Source organism: Stegastes partitus, unplaced genomic scaffold, assembly GCF_000690725.1.
Source record: "Stegastes partitus isolate 25-593 unplaced genomic scaffold, Stegastes_partitus-1.0.2 Scaffold144, whole genome shotgun sequence".
NCBI lineage: Eukaryota > Metazoa > Chordata > Actinopteri > Pomacentridae > Stegastes > Stegastes partitus.
In genome coordinates, this window is record NW_007577875.1 from 131,279 (window position 1) to 144,704 (window position 13,426).

General features: G+C 45.1%; 1 protein-coding gene across 3 annotated transcripts in view; it reads left to right on the top strand.

Moving 5' to 3' along the window:
• The first annotated feature begins 1,877 nt into the window (after window positions 1–1,877).
• zbtb16a (zinc finger and BTB domain containing 16a) overlaps window positions 1,878–13,426 on the top strand; it is a 155,366-nt gene continuing 143,817 nt past the window's right edge. Inside the window, exons 1-2 of one of the 3 annotated variants that reach the window (XM_008279094.1) lie at window positions 1,878–2,683; window positions 5,646–6,966. In XM_008279094.1, coding sequence (XP_008277316.1) covers window positions 5,735–6,966 — 1,232 coding nt within the window. In that variant the 5' untranslated portion in view covers window positions 1,878–2,683; window positions 5,646–5,734. Of the gene's footprint in view, window positions 2,684–2,734; window positions 3,192–5,645; window positions 6,967–13,426 lie in introns of those variants that run through there. The other 2 variants (XM_008279093.1, XM_008279095.1) reach the window with 2 other exon arrangements.

Below are 13,426 nucleotides of genomic sequence, written 5' to 3' on the forward strand. Positions count from 1 at the left end.
CGGCGGGTAAAAGATGGCCTCCAGTCAGCGGCCGTCATTAAGGCGAAAGCATCAATCAGGTTTACATGGAGAGAAGCTCTAAAGTATGCTTTTACTATAAAAGATTCCGGGAGTTTTATCAGGCCAAACGATTATGAGGTGCAACGTGGGCTGCATGCCCGGTTATCGGTCAACAGAGAAAAGCAAGTGGAGAATTAGAGCAATCACGGGCTGGTAATGCACTGCAAAAACCATCTGGCTGAAAGTCGCTCACTACACCCATCATTTAGGTTCTTTTTTTAAAAAATAAAACAAGAAATTAACCGGCACGTGGTTCCCAGCGCCGGATCGTTTGTTTCATGTATTTAGAAAACAACAGCTCAATAAAGTCAAGGAAGTGACGTTTGATTTGAAAATTCTTGAAATCAGATGGAATTAGGATAAAATGTGGTGTGTTGTGCACAATGAAAGCTTGTTAGGATACTGATGTTTCCATGTTATAGGCTGGCACTGTGAGGCTCACTTGTTTTTCAAAATAAAAGTTGACCTGAGGTTGCTGCTACTGAATCCCGATAAGTTAAACGAAACTGGATGCAGAATTGTCCCATGCCCATGTTCTTGTCATGTATGGTTGACATCTTTTAAAGTTTCTGGCTGCGCTACCTGTCCGTTGCATGACCATTTTTTTGTTGCTGTGGACGCTTGATGCCAGATTCAACTTATGATTCTAAAATTTAGTCTCGTTTAACATCACGATCTCATATTTTAATGATGCAATTCTTCGATAATCTGCAAAAGGTTGGCTACATATAATCTGCTGTCCATGATTTCTTCGATATGCTAAAGCAAAAATGCATAAATGATAGCAGCAGTGTGGTGGTTTCAAATGAGAAAGAAACAGTTGGTTTAAATAATAGTTTCAAGGCTGAGAAGCAATACAGAGGGTGTGAGTATAAAAACACAACAACAAGCATAAAATAAAATCACAAGTTAAGTATCTGTGCGTTGTTTATGGAACATCAAGGGACCTAAAATATTTTTTAACCTGTTAAGAATTAAAAAATCGGTGTGAAAAAAAACAGCTCAAAAGGCCGAACGGTGCATCCGTCAGATTCACTCGACCTGTTTTTAAATATTCAAAATGTGCAACCAATTATGCAATTTATTATTTTAAGGAATCATTGAGGGCATCACCTCATTTTCAACTGTTTCAAGATCAATCAAAAGCAGAATAAATACGGCGAGAAGACAAACAACGGATCGCGGCAGCTTGTAATCCTGGTTTTAAATGAATCTACGAGCACAGTTGTGTTCAGCGTTACTGCGGGTGTGAGCAGGCTGACAGAACTCAGAGTAAGCAAGCGGCGCCAACATTAGCCAGTTGCTTGAATAAGTTGAGAAATGACTCAAAAGAGGAGTTACGTACGACGGCATCTTCAGTTCCTTATGAATAAAAAGAAATCACAGTCTTCCTGCCAGAGTTGACCAGCCAGCTGTCACAAGTGATGAACCTCAGAGCTGAGTGTAGAAGTGAATGGAGGGCCGCACAGTGGAGACAGAGGACGTCACCGTAATCTAAAACAGGCAGGGAGACGGCTTCGTGTATTTCTGAGAGAGACTTCGCTTAGTTTGCGTGCACATTTTGTGTCATGGCTTGTTGACGAGTGTGTCAATATGCAAAACGTTCAATCCCGCACAATGACTTCTGGATACGCTCGTCCCTCTCCAGTGCACCTGCCTCCAGAAATAAACACGCAAAGGGTTGCTTTGGTTTATAATCATGGCTAGTGTGTCAAAATAAAATGCAAATCCGAGCTCTGGCTTCCACGAGAAAGCAACGTATATGTATATTCTAAATGACCTTTTTCAGAAAGTGTTCTGAATCTGCTTCATTGCTCACTCCTGCTAACTTTGCATTCATATCTGCGCATGTCTCTGCAACCACTGAAGCTTAATCTGTAGAAACAGGGATGGACTGAGTGAAAGCTGTTGCAGGGAGAGGGTTCCTGGAGTCCCCATTCTTTCCCATAAAGCCTCCAAAGCCTCCAGTGAGCCTCTGCGAGGAGTTGGAGCTCCACTGTGGGCTGTATGTGCGTCCATGCAGCTGGAGGGAGGGCAGTGTCGCTCACCTTTCACTCGCCATACTGTAACACAGCCGTTTGATACGAGACAGCCCCCTAGGTGTCTCACTTTCTCAGTGTTTGTATGGGCTGGAGCGCAGCGCCGGCTGCCCGCCTGCCTGCTGCTCGTCTGGCTGACTGGCTGCGTTGACGTCAGCGCCGTGTTGATTTGCTAAGGCGAGAGAAGAAAGGAGTTAGTGCGTGTTGAGAGAGCGGGTACTGCGAACTGCCTTACTATGCTGTAGCCCCAATCCCCCCTACACTATACGGAATCAAAACGTGCAACTTAGGTGAGTACCGATCCGGGCTAAACGCGGCTGCAGTTTCCCGGCGACAAGTGCCAGACCCGCTACTCTGCATGCCACTGTTTTCTCTGTGTACTTTCATTCACCATACGGATGTTTGATGCGTTTTAATAGCAGCTGAGGATCGCGTTTGGCTTGTCCCCGTTCAACCTCATGCTGAAGTTAACAGCGAACAGCGACTTTGGCACGCAAGTTGGAATCTGCGCACCGGAGTTTGTGGATGAAAACAAGTGTTTACCTGATTGCGCTGCAAGGTGTTGAAGTTTGCATTAACGCAAGGTAGCCTATTGTAGAGATGTTAAGGTTGACGTAACCCCCCCCTCCACCCCCTTCATCTCTCTCTCTCCCTCTCTCTCTCTCTCTCTCTCTCTGTCGGTCTGGTTAGTATTCTGGAGATCGCAGTCAGAGGACGTGAGGTCTGGCTGTTTCACCGGGAGCCAGACAACATATGACGCCTCGCTGCGTGCGACTTTACCGGGGGAAATCGCTTCGTTTGGATGGAAATTACGCAATTTTTTGATTTAGACAGCGACACTCTTGCCCGTCCTTGTGTCTCCAGACGCACCAGTGTGGCTTATTTAGCCGTGATGACATCACGGTGAGAACTGGAGACACTGGTCTTTTTTTTTCTTTTTAAAACACGAAACAAGCCCCCTCCAAAAAAAAAAAAAGAAAAAACAGAAAATCCAAAGCCAGTCAGCGTACAGTCAGGCTCCGATTGATTGACAGACAGCTGCATGTTTGATTGGTTACCAATAATCAGCTTGCACGCGCGGCACACTGTGAGGTGAGGAACTGGTAACAGATGCAAATTGATTTGTTATCGGCTCTGTCTGATCTCTCTCTTCCTCCCTTTCACTCTTTTTTTTATTTCTCCTTTTTGAAAAAAAAAACCCCAGAAAGCCTTTAGCGCAGCTCTTTCCTTCCCCACCAGATCACACCTCCCTCCTTAAACTGTTACAATCCACTGTTGGAGTATTTCATCCTTTCTCAAACAAAGTCCACCTGTGCGTGGCTCGAATCGGCTCTTGTCTCGTGTATATACTTTTATATATCACCCCCCCTCCACAGACCAACCAACCAACCAACCAACCTCTCCCTCCTTGGAGACGCTGTACCATTTTGCTCTCTCCACGTTTTGCGTCTGTCAGTGTGGCTCATGGTGTGGAATATTGAACGCTGTTTATTCTTGTTGTGGCTGGCTCGTCAAGGCGCGCAATGGCAGACAACTCGTGATCAGATTGATTATGCTGCCTCTCTGTGAAGTCGGCCCTAATGTGGTTATTGTCAGCGATCTATATTGTCCTCAGGAGGAAAATCTCCTCCGGCTTAATGTACTTAATGTAGTGCGTGATGTTTTGCATAATGCATAACGCTGTGGATAATTTGTCTGGTGCGGCTGGCCGATATTAACGCTGTCTAGACGCACGCAGCGCCCTGTCCTTTCCTTTTTTTTTTTTTTCTTTTTTATTAATAGAGAGCAGACAAAAGTCCCCCCAAACAGCAACTTTACATCGCGTCCCGGTGAAGCTCGCTGCTCGGTTGATAACCCACAGAGCGCAACAAGCATTGATCATTTACGGGGCCCATAAATCGGAGCTTTTGGCACACCTGCAATAAAGATAATGTCGTTTTTTTTTAAGGCACGATCCCCGTTGACCGAGAACCTGATCTGCCTTCTCTATCAATTGTTGTCAATGTGCAGAAAAAGACAAACCCCATCCAGCGCTGGCTTATTTTCTCACCGCAAACAATAGGTGCCAGCATCTTTTTTTTTTTCTTTTACCTTCTGCATATTTAGCCTCGTGTGAGTGTAGGTTTCAGAGGTGAGCTTGCATATGTGGGCATAATTATTCTTTTTTAAAGAAAAAAAAAGAAGTTGGAAATGTGGTGTTGTCTCTTATTTTTTTTTGTGCGTAATTATTCAAGCGTGGAGGGGAAAGGGAAAGAAGTGCCCAACTTCTCTTTTTAATTCCTTTTTTTTTTTAAACCAACATGCAATTTGAAAATGAAACTGAAGACTGAAAAATCAAAAAAAAAAAAATAAAAAAATTCCCAGCAGAACATAGATCAAGGTGAATAGAAGTAATTGAGCTGTCAGATTTTGTCATTTGTCAGAAACCTGATAGATTGAGTGGATAAAAAGGGGCCATCAATGAGCTCATCCAGGATGTGGGTCAATGGAGGTACTTGGCTGCTAGTCATTCATTCATTCTTTCATTTATTTAGAGTATATGTAGCGGGAAAGCAGTTTATTTAGCCGGAATAATGGACAAGCTGCATATTTTCGTGTCGAGCTTGAATGAGAGACGTGACAGACGTGGCCGTTCATTTAAAGTGCATTTCATTCCAGCCTTCTCTTGATTATTTCAGTGTAGGTCAAAGCGAGCTGCAGATTCGAGGTGGAGCAACACGTTGCCCTGTTAATCTGAAGTTAACTGCGGCCACAAAGGCAATCATTCATTTGGGATTTTCAACATTGGTGACTGAGCAGCAGAGGGGAGTTTGGTTGCGGCAGTGTTGTGTGCTTTTTGCCTCATCCTGCTTTCCTTTCCACCCATTTCTGGCCGCTGCTCTCTGCTCCCGTCTGTGATGAGAATACTGAGTAAGATGCTATTTAATTTCAGAAAAGGCTGCTGACGGTCTTTGTGAGCCAAGCAGCAGTGAAAAACCCACAATTCACACTTGTTTAACTGGTGTACATCCCCATCAGATAACCAAATGAAGACATCTTTTTAACATAACATATGTCGGACTGATTGGTATGCAGGATGAGCCCGTTGGACGGCTCACAAATTGTCTCCCTTCAGAAATCTACAGGCAATACTCTCCGCTGATTTAAAGAACAATGCCACTGCACAGAGTGTTTACCATCCCTGCAGGATATTTGCAATTTGGGGCTCCGCTGGCTTCACACTTGCCATTTACAGAATAAATAGCGATATCATTTAAATACATTTGTTGGCAAATTAATTACATTTGATTTCAAAATGCAATTTATAGAGAGGCCCCGTGTACTTATGTGAAAGAAAATAAAAGGCACCTTTGTTTTGCATTTCCTGATAAAAGAGCATCTATTCATCCATTCAATCGATTTTTCTACAAAACACTACTGCACTTGTTGGATTTGCATGTGTAAAGATAAATATATTTTTTTCAGCTGTTGCATCAGAAATTTACCAGAGGTGATTTTCTTTCATTCTGTGATTTTTTTCTTCTTCTTCTTCTTTTCTCCACACAGGTTTCATCTTGTTTACAAAGATAGCTAAAAACACTGCTGAGCGGGGAAGGCGAGCCTCATGAGTCGGCCTCGTGGATTGCATCGACATAATGGATTTAACTAAAATGGGTATGATCCAGCTTCAGAACCCCAACCACCCCACTGCCCTGCTGCAGAAGGCCAACCAGATGCGTCTGGCTGGGACTCTGTGCGACGTGGTCATCATGGTGGACAGCCAGGAGTTTCACGCTCACCGGACTGTGCTCGCCTGCACCAGCAAAATGTTTGAGATCCTCTTCCACCGCAGCAGCCAGCATTACACCCTGGACTTCCTTTCACCAAAGACTTTTCAGCAGATTTTGGAGTATGCTTACACTGCCACGCTCCAGGCCAAGGTGGAGGACTTGGACGACCTTCTGTATGCTGCGGAGATCCTGGAGATCGAGTACTTGGAAGAGCAATGCCTCAAGATCCTAGAAACCATCCAGTCCTCAGACGAGAACGACGTAGAGGTCAACGCTAACGACGGCAGCACAGAGGAGGACGACGAGCGCAAAGGCCACAACGGAGCCAAGAACTCCAAAAAGCATTCCATGGACAGTCCCTATGTGTCCCAGCAAGTCTCCGCCATGGCCGGCATGGTGGACCAGAGTCCCTCCGTCTCCACTTCCTTCGGCGTCTCCACCCTGAGTCCCACCAAAGCTGCCGTGGACAGTCTGATGAGCATCGGCCAGTCTCTGCTCCAGCAGGGCTTCAGCGCTGAGCAGCTCGTCCACGGCAACTCCCACCACCTGATGACTGAGATCAAGACTGAAATGATGCAGGTGGACATGGGCGGCAACGGCCACGAGAGCCCCCAGAACATGGAGTCCAGCGCGTCCAGCAACGGAGAGCGAAGCGGGGAGGACAGGAACCGAGACGGCCCCGGCACACCGACCAGGAGCAGCGTGATCACCAGTGCCCGCGAGCTGCATTACGTCCGCGAGGAAGGCATGGGAGACCCTCAAGGTGAAGTCAGCCAGATGGGGCTGGAGGCGATGGCCGGGATGACGGAGAAACACCTGGCCTCGCTATACTCCCTACCTGTCAATCATAAATCAGATGCCATGATGTCCATGCCGGCGTCCATGGCCTCCGCTCTCCCCATGTCCCCAGCCCTGGCGATGTCTATGGACTTCAGTGCCTATGGGGGACTCCTGCCTCAGAGCTTCATCCAGAGAGAATTCTTCAGCAAGCTCGGGGAGCTGGCGGTGGGCATGAAACCGGACGGCAGGAACCAGAGCATGCGTTGCAATGTTTGCGGTGCAGAGCTACCAGATAACGAAGCTGTGGAGCAGCACAGGTAAGACGAGTTTTCCTTTTTTTTTTTCTGTAGCTGCTCATGTTTATGATCCTTTTCATCCTTTTGGCTTTTTTCTTTTTCTTTTTCTTTTTTTTAATCTGAGTCACAGTTTTAATAGTTTATTTATAGATTCTTTGCATTCAGTCTTTTGATTTGTGGTGAAAATGAAGCAAACACCACTATGTTTTTATGACCCGTCCACACACATGTGCTACGTATGAACAAGTGGCATCCTTTTACAATCACACAAACCTCAGCTCAGTGCGGCTGACAGCTCGGGCCCGGAGATTCACTCCTTCAGTAACTGCCAAGCCTGCCCAGGTGACTGCCGAAGCAGTGCTGTCTTAACATTGTCCAAGACCATTAGTCACACCTTACAAGATGTGGGCGGCAGCTATCACACACACTTACCAAAGTGGAACCCCCTCATCCCGGGCCCGACTCCCCTCCCCTTTTCCCATAACTGCACAAGGGGGGCCCTTATTAGCTTGATAATTGGAGTAGACGGTCAGCCCAGGAAATGAGCGCTGAACCCGGGCTCCGAGACGAGGAGGTGGTTCTAGGACGTGCAGTTTCAGTCAGCAAACAATAAATCTCGAGGCTTGAAAACTTCACTGAAACTCACCGTACAACACTTGTGTGATTCCCTGTGCGTTTCATGTCACAGCGCACGTAATTGTGTATAACTCAGGCTGCAGGCGCCTCGTACAACCGTCTTGCATCATGTCTTTTGTGGATTTTGCACAACACAATCTGTCTGACAGTTTGCTGTGTGTTTTTTTTGGACTGGAATCTTTTCTTACCTTGAAGGCCACCTCCTCGCCCTGCATTGTTTGCTCAAATCAATAGGAATGCACTAAAGTTCACTTGAGGATTCGAACCCCGCCACCCATCCATCCCGTCGTTCTTGAGCTGGCGTTTTTTTTTTTTTTTTTTGCATACACGACCTGAGAGCTGACAGTTCAGGCTCCTCGCTTACTAATTCTGTCTCGCTGTTGTCTTTAGAAAATATTAAATATTACAGAATTTCCTTCGCTCATGAGAGAGTTGTCCTTGTTTGTGGCCTCACGCTACGTTAATGTGCAGTGTTTTTACTCCGCTTAATGACAGCGGTAAACTCAGTTACTGTAGTTTTGTGGCGCTGGCAAATTACTTCTAAAAGTGTAAAGACTGCTGTGGCCTTCATGATGAGTGCTCATTATTTATTGAATAAAAGGGGAATTTCTGCATGTACTGACCCTATATGCATGTTTGAAAGAGAAAAAAAACAAGTGTAGTAGTGGATTTGGAGCTGCTTATGATCAGTTTATCCTAAGCAAGCTTTCAAAGCAGCTTAAAAATGCACTATAGCTTGTGTGCGAGACGCCCGTGATGCAGTCAGACTGTGCTAACGGACAGGCTACGCCAGTCTCTGTCTTGAGAAAAAGTCTGGCGTGTGAAATGGTTGCCTGTGTTTCAAGAGGAATTTCATCAATTCGCTCAAGCTGGGAAATCTTGTATCAAAGGAGATTTCCAAACCGTTTCATGCATTGATCTTCCCGCCTCGCCCCATAGCATACTAATGGGTTAATTTAGGCTGGTTGATACACCGACACGACACTGTTTAATGTTGTATGCGCTGTCCTGACAGCCTCCTGAAGTGTAGAAATCAAACCTTGCATCATCCACTGTCTGCTTTGCCATCCGCACATGAAAGGTCCGCTGTGCTGCCCTGAGATGCTTGATAATTCAGACGCTGCTCGTGTCCTCAGAAATTCCACTGTGGGTCATTTGATAGCATATCAACTCCGTTTTATTTATTTTTTTCCTCTCTCTCTCTCTGGCTCTCCTCTCTGTGTATCGCCTGTCAAGCTGTTGATTCTTTTGATGTGCACGCGAGATGTTTTATTTCAGACAAGCGGAGTCGTGTTCCCTCTGACTAATTACACATCATTTCCCCCCACAGCCGCTGTGTCAGGGTCACCACTGCCTCTGCAACAAACACATTCAAAAAAAAAAAGTTGGCAGAGTTCACTTGGTGCAGGCGGGTCAAGTCAAACATGAGTGTAATTGTTTCCAGATGTGGCACAGGTCAGCGGTGTGAGGTGTCTCTGTGTGCTTCTATGTTGAAATGAATGCACCAGAAAGTACCCACTTCCTGTATAAATCTACTCTCTGCTCCCTTTCATTCCTCCTTGTTCTGGATTATATCATAAAAGCAAAACACAGAACGGCATAGATTGCATATTGGATCCACAAGTGGTGTGTAAAGAGGCGCTTATGGGATATAGGAACATATGCTGATGAGTAAACACAGGAGACGCTACCTCGGAGTTATTGAGCCGCTCTTTTCGCATCGATCAGTCTCGCAGAAATTATCAAAGACTATGAAAAGCTGATATTGAACGTCTCGCAGAATGTAATTTGTTTCTTATTAGTTAGCTGCTCAATCGAGTCGAAGCTGCGCCAGACGCTTTTATTTAACTCTCTAAAATATCATGTTTGGGCTCGACGACAACAAACAAAGAAATGAAAGAATGCATCAATCTTTTTTGAGTTAAGACAACTTCTAATGAATTTACGACCAATATGTTGTGTTAGTGGAATTTAATTTTCCACTACGATCAGACATGTAAAGATAAGCTGACGGTAGGGGGAGGAAAACTATTAAGCCAATTTCATTAAGTTACCTCGAGTTGAATTTGAACTAATGCAGAAAATTAAGTTTATATTACACAAAATATTAAGCTGATACCAACATTGGTGTCTAGCAAACCAAACCTTTTCATTAAGTTACCTTAACTTGAATTTAGTTTTAAATCAACTAATGCAGAAATTTGAGTTTAAATCACACAAAAATATTAAGTTGACCCAATTACCAACCATATTATCTAATAATGTTTGCAGCCTAAATAGTTTATGCACTCAATTAAGTGGTAGGAGGAGATTCCTTAAATTACTTTTTAGAGAATATGTTTAGACAAAAATAATTATTTGTAAATTTAATCTGTATTATGGTTCCAATGATGTAGTTTTCATAGAATCTGTAATTCCGTATTGTGCGGTGCTGAACAATGTCAAATGATTCGCTGCCGTGTCTTGAAGTTGCCTTTGAGAGAACCTGGATGAAGCTAAGTGAAGGGTCAGTCTTTATAACCGCCCGAGGTTCCGTTTACTGAATCAAAGCAATCCCCATCTCACCACAACAACTTTCCCCCCGCCGCCTCTCCTCCAGCAGGCCACCACATCACCTCCCCACTGACAAGCCCCAGATTTATTTCTTAAAGGAAGCCCGGGGTGAGCGTTGTTGGGGCTTCAGGCGGACAGGATTACAGCAATATTTTAGTAACCCTTGGACTGAGAAAATAATCAACACAGGAAGGGCCTGAGTAATTATTGAGAAAATAAATGCATGATGCAGGGGGGCTAATTCTGCAGAGGCGGGGTAAAAAAAAAAAAAAAAAAAAAAAAAGGAAAAAAAAAAAAATCTCCTCTGCTTGGTATTCCAAACACAGCATCCAATTCACGGGAACTAGCCTTGGGTTTATCTCTTTCACTTAATCGTCCATTCTCATGCAAATGATTGACCCTCGCTGTAATGTACATCACATAAGTGAAAAAAGAGCCTATTTTAAAGGAGAGCTTTTCCAGCATATAGCCGTTAAACATTACCGGTAATCATCAATGCTTTAACTCAGTCTTTTCATAAAACAGTCTAGGTTTTTTTTTTTTTTTTTTTTGAAGGGGCAGATAGGTGGTGGGGAGGGTGAATGAATAGGACAGGATTCCTGATTCTCTTCTCTGCTTTTGCCCATCTTATTTTTTATTATTGATGGAAGTATTGGTGTGTGTGTGTGGTGGAAATAATCACCCCCGCATTAACCTCCGCACGCGCACACACTCTTGTTCATTACTTTTCACACACACTCCCCTCAGCAGCAGCAGCAGCAGCAGCAGCAGCAGCAGCCAGCACTCACTCTTCCATTTCCTCTCCTTTTGTGGCAAAGGGGGACGGAGGGCGCTCTAATACCCCGGGCCCCAGGTGTTTAAACAGCGGGCCCAAGGCCGTTATCTGTGCATATCAGAGTGGGACAGATAACCCTTGGCACCCCTTCTTAGTAAACCAAGAGCAGATTTAGTCCAGATAGGGGCCCATGGCGTTTGTTGCAGGTGATAACGATGTATGCGCGCACACACATATAACCTGTGCGTTGAGGTGAGCCCGCTGTACAAGTTGTACACATTGACACCATCAACCATTAACTGCCTTCTTTTTTTTTGTTGTGTTTAAACGGTCACCACGGTGACTAGTTAGTTGTGGCAGGAGATAGTTTGGTAGAAAATCTCTGCTTGCGTAAGATCTCGTCCCCTGAAAAGTGAAATCTTTATCTGATTTCACTTCCTCTGACGTGTCACAATTTTCTGAATGAACTTGCGAGACGCTAAAGTGGGATTTTACTGCGCCTTTGCCTGATTGGCACACGATGCGAAACCTTTCGCAATCAGCCGCGGTGGCTTTCACTTCCCCATCCTTTCTCACTTTCAACCAAATTCCAGGTTTTACAACCAAATTTGGGTTCTCTTGTCTGTGTCGCTCTCAAAATTTTGGCAAGTGGCAAACTGACGGTTTTTGATGATGCATTTTTTCTATACTGTTTGCTGTGTCGTGCAGTTATTATTTTTAAATCCCCAAAAGTAGCTTGCAAGAAAACCCGTCAATAAATTCTGCTGCTGTTTTCGTTCGAACCAGAACTCCTGAACCCATTCTGTGATCACAGCAGCTGCTAGAATCATCGAACGGCACTAGTGTCCAACCGTAAGACACTCTGATGGCAACTCTGATGAAGTAAATATCAGAAACGCCCAGAGATGACCAAAAAATATATTTTTAATCCTCAAATTGAAAGTATTTTGGGTCAACGGTGCCGTATACATCAAGGTGACTTCACTAAATGTCATTTATTTTCACACCTGAGAAGCTGAGGAGGTGTTTTTTTTACCATAAGAAATCAAAATGTAAAACCTCACAGAGAGCATGTGTGCTGGGAAATAATAATAATGTTGTTGTGAGAGACGACGCAGACAGACAACCACTTTGTGCAGAGTCTCTGGACATCACAGCGCCGGAGCTCTTTCGTAGTTTCCTCTGCTCAACTTCAGAAAGTAGCGCCAAAGAAAATCGGACGTGTGCCTGTAGTTTGGAAAAATGACGGATAAACGCCTGTGATTTGGAGCAGGCAGACAGATATTTGCTTCGCCGTCTCAGCGTGGCTCAATGAATGCGGCGTGTCACCTCTGATCTGAGATGAAATAACAGACTAAAACTAAAGCAGCGGGCTTGTGTTCCTAACCTGTAAAACTGTGCAAGCATTTTCCTGCTTCCTGAAAGCAGCCCAGCAACAAAGCATCCATTACATGGCAGTGGATTACCCTCTATTTGAAATCACTCAGTGAGCTAAGTCTCCCCGGCTTGCACTCAGAGGTACAGTACATGTTGGTGTAATAATCCAATAGCACAAAAAGCCTCACTCAACGAAAACACCTCTCCAAGAATTACCTAAGCCACAGACAACAGCAGAGGGCTTATTCAAGTCTGGCTGCCACATCGTCTCTCTTTTTATCCTCGCACAGGTGCTTTTTTTTCTTCTTCTTCTTCTTCTTCTTTCCCTTATTGGAGGTGCGGTGTTTGTTTATGCCCCTGAGGAACTGCCGCTTTGACCGGGCCGGCGGTGATAGCCACAGCCGAGGCAGCTGCTGGCCGAGGCCCAATTATAGACAGGCTTTAAAAGGCTCTGGTTGAACCGTAAAGATTTACACCGCCATCGCTCTGATCTCAGATCTGGGCTCTGTCCTCACTGTCAGGATAGGGAGATGTATCGATTAAAGACTTAACACAGGGGGCTACATCATGTGGAATAGACTGCACACACACACACACACACACACACACACACACACACACACACACTTTCGGGTCGAGCATTTTTATTGTGGTGCGCTTGTGATGTCACCCCAGCGACGGATATAAGATTTTTCGTGCACAGGTGGGAGGAACGCCGAGGCGAGGGTGCTGGACGGAGGTTCTAATATCCAGACAGTGGCTGTGGCAATGGAGGGGAGGCGATCTAATCAGCAGGCTGATTAGATCGCCTCCCCTCCCCGAGATAAGAGCGGAGGGAGGTGCTTGTGCAATAAAAGTTAGCAGCTTGACTTGGTGCGACCAGCTGCCTCTGCGTGGCTAACAGCGCTCGGCAGACGTGGCCTTTGCTGATGCGGTCTGGCATGGGCTGCGATGAAACAAACACACTGAGGCCCCTATCTTTTGTCCCTGTGGGGGCCTTGTGGTCTGGAGGGAGGGGTAAGGATAACATACTGTACTAGAAGTTGGCCTTGTGTGTGTGTGAGTGTGTGTGTGTGTCCATGCGAGCGTGTGAGGGGTTTTTTTTCCCCTCTTTTTTTTTTTTTTTGGGTTTTGTTTTTG